At 50.9% G+C, this 10265-nt stretch overlaps 1 protein-coding gene across 1 annotated transcript in view; it reads left to right on the top strand.

Moving 5' to 3' along the window:
- Positions 1 to 241: 241 nt before the first annotated feature.
- Positions 242 to 10265, top strand: part of CCDC69 (coiled-coil domain containing 69) — a 43541-nt gene continuing 33517 nt past the window's right edge. Inside the window, exon 1 of the mRNA XM_002816096.4 lies at positions 242 to 458. Coding sequence (XP_002816142.3) covers positions 411 to 458 — 48 coding nt within the window. The 5' untranslated portion in view covers positions 242 to 410. The remainder of the gene's footprint in view (positions 459 to 10265) is intronic.

Here is a 10265-nt window from a genome sequence, read left to right as displayed (position 1 = left end):
AAAAACAGCCCTCAATGAATGATAGCTGTTAGTTTATCAAATAATTGTTTTAATTATTTTTTCCCCTGGCCCTTTCTTAGCTGAGGGTTCGGAAAAGCATCTGTTGCTCCTTAAGGTTTTTTTTTTTTTTCTGCCCTGACCAGAGCTTCCTATTATTTAGAAGGATTCTGGTCACCTGCCTCTGGTGGCGGCGCCGCTGGCCCTGCGGGCTACACTGAGGCCCCGCTCTTCGGGTATTTACGGCGGGCGGCCGCCCGAGCTCAGGCTCAAGACAGCGCTTCCAGGTTCAGTTTCAGGGTCTCGCCGGCAGCCGCAGCCGGCGGGCGCGGAGCGGGCAGCGGGGCCCGGACCGCAGGCTCCTCTGGGGGCCCCGGAGTTGGGAAGCGGCGTCCGGGAGCCCCCGGAGGAGGATGGGCTGCAGACACAGCAGGCTGAGCAGCTGCAAACCCCCGAAAAAGGTAAAGGGCGCCGGCGGAGAAGTTTGCTTTCAGAGGAGACGGGAGTGCGGAATCGCTCCGCCGCAGCGGACTCGGCGCCCCGGGCTCTCTCTGGTCGGCCCGGGATACCGGACGGAGAACCTGGAAAGGCCGGCTTAGAGTCGAGGGAGGCTCTGCTGGGAGGCGCCCTTTACCCCGGCCCGAGCCGCACCAAGCAGCCGAGTTTACAAACACGGCACCCGGGCCAGAGAACGGCAGCTGATTCCCGCTGCCTCGGGTGGGGAGATGTCGTGTGTCTGTGGCAGGTGCCCTCTGCTTTCGGTCTGGGGCTGTTCGCTGTGTGGCCATGGACAAGTGACTTGACCTCTCTGGGCCTTCGGCTTCCTCCCCCCCTGGGTTAGAGGCTGATATCTGAGGGCTGCTCGAAGAGTGTTCCACAGACTCGCAGTATCAGCATCACTGGGGACCTGTTAGAAATGCAGAATCTCAGGCTCAGGCCCCGTCTTGACAAGACAGAAGCTGCGTTTTAACAGTATGCCCAGGTGATGACGCTTTAAAGTTTGAGGCTCTGGTCTTAGGGCTCTTGCAGGCCCCAGAGCTGGTGAGTGTGGGCTGCCCTTGGGGTAGCAGGGAGGGGCCAAAGAGGGAGGAGATCTACTGCGTTCTGGGCCCTCTCCTCCCTTCCTGTTCTTCCCCCAAGGGGCCTTGGAGCTGGGTTAGGGCCCAGGGGACAATTCTCAGGTTTCTTGCAGTGAGACCAGCTGCCCCTTGGGGTCTGATGAGCCCAGAAGGTCAGAGCCTGGAGCTAGAAAGATCGCCTCCTCAGGGGACACTGTGAGGCAGAGGGGAAGAAGGACCCTCAAATTCTGGCCCTTTTTCTTACCACTGCCTGCCCCCTAGCCAGGTGGGACTAGATGATCCCATAAACTTTATCATCATTCCCCCTTGAGACCCTGAGAGGCTGCAAACTGTGACAGTGTTTAATAGTTTTGGAATGAACTTTAGTCCTCTCTCTGCTCCTGCTTTGCTTGTGCCCTGAGTACAGGTATTTCTGCCCAACAGTACTGTCCTAGCCTGGAGGATTCTACTCCCTTCTCTGATACCTCCTGGCTTTCCTTGCTCTCCCTTTATTACCAGATCGAAACTCTCACCAACTCCTGACCTAGAAACCCTCACGTCTTTACTCACTCCAACAGGGAAATTGAGGCTTGGCTCTATCAGTAGAAGGAAGCAGCTGGCTGACAGGGATGACAAGGTGGAGAGACCTGAGCCTTGGCTGAGGCTTGTAACTGAGCAAACGGTAGGCAGACATTAGCCCTGGGTGTAAGTCCTGGTGGTGCCACAAACATACTGGGTGACCCCAAGCAAGCCCTTGTGGCTCCCTGGGTCTCAGTTTCTCCCTGTTTGGGGAGTGATGAGCAGGATGATCCCTAAGCATCTGAGAGTCTGTGTTCTCTGCACCTGTGTCAACCTTGTAGCTTGCAAAGTGGACCAAGGGTGAATTCCATCTACCTAGAGGTGGAGGAAATGGGGAAGAGCCTGACCCTTCCACAAGCTGGAAGAGGAGGTCACAGTAAGCACAGCTTCTTTGGCTCCTGCTCCTTCCGAGAGACTTACCAGCTGTTCCTGCCTGTCCCTGGCACAGCCAAAGCTCTGAAGGGCAAGTAAAGCTGGCACAGCCTGTCTGAGTTGGAAAGGGCCTTTGGGTACTACCTGGGCTGACACACCCACTATACAGATAGGAGGTTAAGGCCTAGAAAAGGGAAGGAGCATGACCGAGGTCACAGAGCAACGCAGAGCAGAACCCAGGTATCTAGTCCCCTAGCCCCGTGTTCTTTGTCTCCACCTCTTCCCACTGTGCTTCCAGTGGCTTCTTGATGACTTTAAGCATAAAATCTTTTACTCTTGTTGCCCCAGAGAACAGCCTGGCATGCCTTCTTGGCCCCAGCCATGCCAGGCCCCTGCCCCTATATGGCAAGATTTATGGGCTGTTTTTGTTTAAAGTTCTCATCCCTGTAGGCTGTGCTCCTGCCCAATTTCTCACCCAGGTGCCAACCCCTTGGAAGGCATGAGCTCCCAAGTTCATCCCCAACAGGCTACCAGCCCCCTGGGAGAGAGGGGGACACCAGGGATGGGATGGACAAAAATGAGGTCAGGCTACAGAGGGGTTAGGTTCTGATAATCATGAGTCACCCTGCGTGTTTGCAGAATGCTTTCACATCCTGCCCAGTCTCACAGAAGCCCTGGAAGCTAGGCTGAGCTGCAGAATCTTTCCCACTTTACCGAGGAAACTGAGGCTCAGTGAGGAATGATCGGTCCAAAGTCACACAGCCAGTTGGTGGCAAAGCTGTGCAGTTGAGCCTGGCTTTCTGCACTCCCCATCTGGTGCTCATTGCCTTATGCAGATCACGGAGCAGGTGCTTAAGTAGATATTTGAGTGAATGAGGGACAAATAAGAGCCATGCTAGGGGTTGGTCCAGGGAGCAGCAGGAGCATCACATCTAGCCTGGAGACATGCAGGAAGGTTTTTTGAGGGAGGGTGGTTTGGAAGGTATGGCGGGAGTTACCCACTTACGGCCAAGGCCTAAGCAAAGGCTGAGGCACTGAAAGCACAGCGTGAGGGGGTTCTTTGTGGAGAATGGAGGTGGCAGGCCGCAAGGAATGAGGCAGGCACTTTTAGCAAGGATTATCCTGGCTAGGGACAGGAGCTTGACCATGAGGCCTTCTCATGTCCCTCCAGGTTCAAGGATCTGGGGGTCTGCTGAGTTCTGTGGTCTATGGTGCCTGTTGGGCTTGGCCAACTAGATGTTCTAGACCACCCCGAGAGGCCTGGCCTGGGACTAGGTCACTGCCTTATTGGGACAAGTTGAAATGCTGGGAATGAATGAATGGGGTTCCTGGCAGGCTGGGGGTGGGTGCTGAGGAAACATCTGGATCATGTGGTCCTGCCTAAACCCTTCTTCTTGGCAAAGACCATGGCTAATGTGGTCACATCCCCCAGGAGGACTCAGGAGAAGGCCAGGCAGAGTGGGTAGGGGTCAAGGAAACAAGCCTTCTGGGGACTTGCCGGCCACGGTGGTAAGGAGGGGCCTTTCTATCCCCAACAGGTTACCAGCCTCCCTTGGGCAATAGGGTAGGAAGCGGAGGGGGAGTGGGGAGTGGTACAGGAGGCACCTCGTGGCCAACCCCCTTTGTGTGACACTGCAGAGTACCAGGAATGATGTCTGAACTCTCTAGTCCCGAAGGCTGTGGCTACAGCTCCACAGTTCCAAGCAGGGCCTCTGAGAAGGGGCTCAGCACAGCTGCCAAAGCTGGGCCTCAGGTGACAGGTACTCGGTGGGTCAGTCATTCAGCAGCCCTTCATGAGCACGTCCATGTAGCAAGCCAGGTGATAGAAGTGAATGATATGGAAGAGGCTGGTGCAGGCTTGGGTAATTCTGAAATCAACCAGTAGACACCAAGGGCATGGCTAACTTGGCAAACATTTGTGGGTCGACCACACCGGGCTCTGGGTTGGATGCTGGTTCAGTCCTGACTACATGGAAGATCCATTAAGTGACCTTAAGAGTGGCTTGGCTTCTCCATGCCTCAGTTTCCTCATCTGTAAGATAGGCGTGGTACTAGCTCCTGTGCCATAGGGTTGTTCTAAAGATTAGATGAAAGACTGTATGTGACAGTCTCTGATACCCTGACTAGCAAGAAGGATGCCTTTGAAAGAGATAAGGAGGCATAGACTTTAATGTTATGCTTTAAGGACATCACTGCCTAGATTGTACCCAAGGAAAGTACCCCGGGACGTGGGAGGTCAAGGACATTAGTGTCCTTTGAAGGCTGATGTGGACAGGGTGGGAGGATGCAGGCTAGCGTCTGGCCTCTTCCTTCAAATCTCTGAAGTCTTGTCAAGGGGCATGGAAAGCAGCTTTTTTCTCTGTTGTTCCAGAAGGCAGCACAGTGGCCAGTAGGGGAGGCTAAATCGAGCAGATATCTACTCATGAGGAATAAGTGGCCAAAAAAAGGCCTCAAAGAGTAGTGAGTTCCCGTCACTGGAGGGTTCAAGCAGGGGTCAGGTGGCGTTTTGGCAAGAATATTAGAGGGGATGCAAACCTACGACTAGCAAGTATTTACGATTCCATTAAAAAATGGAATTGTTCTGATTATTATTTTGAGTCAAAATTTCAAAATGTGGGAAAGTATAAGAAATTAAAAAATCTTTTAATCTCACAATTAAGAGATAGCCACTGTGTACATTTCAGTGTCCTTCTTTGTACTATTTTTTCCTATGTGTATCATTGATGTGAGTATGACTATCTGTATAAAGCTAAGAATATGTTTTATATGGTTATATTCCAGTTACTTAATATTCTTCCGGGGGCATTTTCCCATATTAAGTAGTCCATGAAAACATGGACTTTTTAATGGCTACCTAATGTCCTGTGGCTGTTCCGTGGCTTATTTAACCAGTTTGGACACGTGGTTCTTTGCAGTCTGCACTCCTACTCTGGTAATTGATGAACATTCCTTGTGTTTTCCTCCCACCTGGGGCCAGTGTGGCTTTGGACTTAGTGGGGGTCCAGGAAGGCCCCTTAGAGAGATGGCATCTTGGCTGGGTTTTGAAGGTGGGCAGGGGTTAGGCACTTATGGGGCAGGCGAGTTACTCAGGAGGGCATCCTAGGCAGAAGGAATATGGGAGCAGCCCTTGACACCTGGTCAGGAGGAGTGGGCAAATCTGATCTTCTAGCTTGATTGGTAAGGGCGGGACAATTGAGAAGCCTGAAGGAAAGCTGCCTCTGCAACACTCAGCTCCCTGCCCCAACCATCATGGAGATGTTGGCATGTACATGGCCTCCGAGCTGGTGATTTTGCCCAACCTAGAAACTAATGCCCACCAATCTTCCTAGCTAAAGCCAGTACAGGCTTCAATGCACGAGGCACTCTGGAAGACCTGTGAGATTAAATACCAGATTTTTGTGTTTGGCAACCTAAAACACACTAGAATAATTCCCAATACTCTCTGCCTTTGAGATACAATCTTTGGTGATACATTTTCTGCACATGTACATGTTTTTAATTCTTTTCCTCTATTGAATTCATGGGTGGCTATTATAGGTCCTCTGAGAGCCTGACAAGTTCCCAGACACCTAAGGGCTCCCATTTTTGCTTCAGTTGGCTGTTAGGCTTGGGACCTGTGTTTCATGTCAGCACTGTGTTTCTTTTTTGTCTTAAAAGGGGCAGAAAAGATGAAATTTTAAATTAATTGCACAGAAGCAGGCTGCTATATAAATCAAGACAGTGAAACTCTGGGTAGGAGGGGCTGCCCCCTGACATCTCAGGGTGCATAGATCAGCCAGTGAACAAGAGTCTGAGACCTGCTTGGAAAAGGAGCTCTAAGGGGTCTCAGTATGAAATTCATGAATGTTCATATTCAAAAAATAAACTTGAAGAGTGTAAGTACCCTCCCAATGAACGGAAGAGCCTCTCAGATGACCCTAGTTCTGGCTCTGACACCTCAAGGTGTACTTGGGCTTCTGTCCGCACTGCTGGCACTCAGTCCTCTGTCCTCCGCCCTCAGCACTGTGAGCCATCCCCAGTGACCAGGGGAGAGGGCCAGACTGGGAGCCCCACTGCAGCAGGACTGGCAGCGGGGAGGGAGCTCCTGCTGCCGCACCTTGGCAGAGAAAAGGAGCAAGAGAAGATCCACCCATCTTTAGCAGATCTAAACCCATCCATTACCTGAAGACAAGCCATCCTATTTATCTTGCCAGGTGAATCTTAATCCCTAAAAATAGTTTATCTTGTGTCACCTTATTTTCAAATCTGAACCTTCCAGAACATCTAGGCCAAACACTGTACTATACCTAAAACAGCCATCCACCTCCATGCATCCCCCCAAGACAAGTGATATGCAGTCTGACCTACTTCCAGATTTCCTCCTCTCTCCGCAATGGAGTTTTTTTTTTTCACTGAGTGTACAATGACCTTTGTGGCCTTCCTCGCCATTTTCCACTGTCCCATGTGACCCTGCCCCTGTGCCTTCCTTAAGGAAATGGCCTGGACATCAGAAAAGCTGTTACCTTTACTGGATTCAGTAATGTCCCCTCCTACATTTACATTCACCCAGAACCTGTAAATGCGACATTATTTGAAATAGGGTTAAAATGAGGTCACACTGGATGGGCCCTAATCCAGTGACTAGTGTCCCAACAAGAAGAGGGAAATTTGGACACAGACACACAGGGAGAAGAGCAGGGAATGAAGTGACGCATCTTCCAAGCCAGAGAACCAAGGACTGCCAGCACCCACCAGGATCTGGGAGAGAGGGAGGGAACAGATCCTCCCTCAGAGCCTCCAGAAGAGCCAGCTCGGCTGACACCTTGAATTTGCACTTCTAACTTCCAGAATTGTGAGAGAATACATTTCTGTTGTTTTCAGCCACGAAGTGCGTGGTAATTTGTTACAGCAGCTTTAGGAAACTTTCATATCGCAAGGTTAATTGCTCCTTACCCACCCTCTCACCCCCAGCCCCAACTGGCCAGCAATCAAAAACGACAGCAAGAACCCAGTGCCTCCATTTGGAACCCAGCTAGGCAGCAGAAGAGGCAGCACTGTAAACAAGGAGGTGCCTGGACAGGGCCCATTGCTTTTGGACACCAGCAGCTGCATCTGTAGAGGAAAGAACACTGGACTGGGAGTCAAGAATGGGGCCTACTTCTTTATATTTTTTATTGATATATAATATTTTACATACTTCTCAGGTACATATGATATTTTGTTAGGTGCATAGACTGTGTAATGATCAAGTCAGGGTATTTGGAGTTTCATCACCTCAAGTATTTATCATTTCTATGTGTTGGGAACGTTTCAAGTCCTCTCTTCTAGCTATTTTAAAGTATACAGTTCATGGTTGCTATGGAACATTAGAATGTAGTCCTTCCATCTGGCTGTATGTTTGTATCATTTGACCAGCCTTTATTCATTCCCCACACCCCACACACACGTCCTTCCCAACCTCTGGTATTCGTCATTCTAACAATGGGTCCACTTCTGCCTTTTTTGCTAACTATTCTCTTCCCCAGCCTTGATTTCTCTGTCTGTACCATGACTCTGGTGGAGGCTTTCGGGTTCCAAGAGAGATACCTTTTTCTTGTTGTTAATTTCTTTGTATACAAGTAATTCTTGAATGCATTGTTGCTTTAAAAATCCTAAGAATTGGCCAGGTGTGGTGGCTCATGCCTGTAATCCCTGCACTTTGGGAGACTGAGGCGGGCGGATCACCTGAGGTCAGGAGTTTGAGACCAACCTGACCAACATGGTGAAACCCCGTCTCTACTAAAAATACAAAAATTAGCTGGGCGTGTGGCACGTGCCTGTAATCTCAGCTACCCAGGAGGCTGAGGCAGGAGAATCGCTGGAACCTGGGAGGCAGAGGCTGCAGTGAGCCGAGATCGCAGCACTGCACACCACTCGCTCTAGGTGACAGAGCAAGACTCAGTCTCAAAAAAAAAAAAAAAAATCCTAAGAATTTAGGTAAAATGGAAGCTACCCTTCCTTGACCACCGTAATTTTAGTCCATTCTCTGGAGATGACAACTGTTATCAGTTTGTGCTTTTCTAGGTACTTTTTCCTGTGCATTTTTTTATCATTAATAATAGTTGGCCGGGCACGGTAGCTCACGCCTGTAATCCCAGCACTTTGGGAGGCTAAGGCGGGCAGATCACCTGAGGTCAGGAGTTCAAGACCAGCTTGATCAACATGGTAAAACCCTGTCTCTACTAAAAATACAAAAATTAGCTGGGCGTGGTGGCACGCACCTGTAGTCCCAGTTACTGGGGAGGCTGAGGCAGGAGAATTGCTTGGACCTGGGAGGCGGAGGTTGCAGTGAGCCAAGAATACACCACTGCACTCCAGCCTGGGTGACAGAAAAGAAATAGTTTAGTTTGGATATTGGTATTTTACCAAATGCCTTTCCGTCTTTGTACATAAAGGTCTACTTCACTCTCTTAAACATATGAATGAAATGATGTAGTATTATGTCCGAGTGTATCCAGCCAGTCCCCAGTTTACAGCATTTCCCTACTGCAAACGGTCCTGCCCTGAGCATCCTGTGCCTCCTCATTGTCCTCACTAATGGGTACTTATTTCTGCTCATAGTGCCACTGTAGAATTGGGAGCATGCTGCATGCAACTTGGGAGGTGGCTGAGCTCTGTCATTCTCTGCTTTCAGGCAATCCTGCCCTCTCTTTTACAACCACCCTTACACTGGCAGCTGAAGAACAGGGGATGGTGTGGAGGGCTGCAGGTTCTCAGCCAGGCCTCCTGAGCAAGGGCCCTCCTTTCCTGCTCTCCAGAGAAGCCCCCTCCATGACCAGAGCTAACAGCTGAGTGTGTCAAACTGCCCCTGCCCTGCCCAGAGCAAACAATCAGGACAGGATCGACAGAAGATGAGATAGCAAGATGACCTCACTCTGCCCCTTCTTCCCCATCCACAGCATGTCAAAACCAGAAGGGCTCTTACGTATCCCATTGCACAATTCCATGCCATGCAGAGGAGGATACAGAAGCACAGAAAAGGAAGGGTGTCCACTCAAGGTCACACAGCAAGCAGATGGCAAGCTAGGACCTTGGCTCTGGACTCTCAATTTGCCATTGGACTGTGAGGCAGGTATCCGGGCGCTCAGCCTCAGATTGCAGACTAGGACCTTGGCTCTGGACTCCCAGTTTGCCATTGGACTGGGAGACAGGTATCTGGGCCCTCAGCCTGTCTCTTTCTCCACCCCCATCCAGCTACTGACACCATTTTCTGTCCAGCTTCTTCAGGGTCCTGCCTGCCAGGCTGACCCAAATGCTAGAAATAATGTCTAGTGCTTTTGCCAGCTCCAGGCCCTCTGAGGCAACCAGAACTAGCAGACACCCTGGGAAGCTGATATGGGACAAGAAAACGGGAGCCCTAGGGAAGAAGAAAATAAATAAGGTGTATTAGAAAGGCTTTCTCTAGGCCTCAGTGTCATCGTCTGCGAAGTGAGGCCTTGCACTCAAGGCCCTTCTGACGCTTGTCTGCTGTGGGCTGGCTCAGCAGGTGCAGGGGTGTTTAAGAAGGAAGTGGTCCTTTCCTCCCCTGAGACACCTCATCAGTCGGTCAGATAGGAGCAGTGGAGACCACATCCACCCCTGACTTGTGTGCTCTGGGGGTCCTGCAGGTGTTCAGAGCGTAGGCCGTGTCCCCGGTGCAGCGGAATGGTGCAGCCTGGCACTTCTAACTTTAAGTTGGTTGTACAGTCACATTGGACTGTCCTCCAGCCAGTGAGAAAATGTTGACCACACACTGTATGATATGAAGGGGATGAATGAAATCTTTAATGTCTCTGGCAGTGTTTGATTTTCAATGACATCAAATTCAGGCATTACTTTGGCAGAATATCTCTGCCCATCTTAGAGATGGGGAGGCTAAGGCCTGTATTTATGGTGTTCTTCCGTCTGAGCTTCTGTAATTCGAGTGTGAACACTAACATTTCTCAACAGCCCCGAACGTTTAGGCCCCGCCCTTCCTCCCCGAAGGCCCTGGAGTGGGGCCCCTTGGGCCTCTGCACCCCCCGCCTCCTTCCTGCCTCTACCTTCCGCCAATAGGCTCTGACTGTGGTTACTCAGATCCCAAAACTAGTGGTGCTGGGCCAGGCACCGGAAAGGCAGCTGTGATACTGAGGAGGGTGTGACCTGAGCCCCTTGAGACTTAGAGTCACCTCTGCCCTACAGGCTCAGCTACTCGGATAAAGCTGACCCTGGCATCAGGGGGATGGAAAGGACTCCAGCCTCAGCTGTGAGTCTGGATTCTCC

This window comes from Pongo abelii, chromosome 4 (genome assembly GCF_028885655.2).
Source record: "Pongo abelii isolate AG06213 chromosome 4, NHGRI_mPonAbe1-v2.0_pri, whole genome shotgun sequence".
Lineage (NCBI taxonomy): Eukaryota > Metazoa > Chordata > Mammalia > Primates > Hominidae > Pongo > Pongo abelii.
The sequence above is the reverse complement of the archived record's forward strand: the minus strand, read 5'-3'. Positions and strand labels throughout refer to the sequence as shown.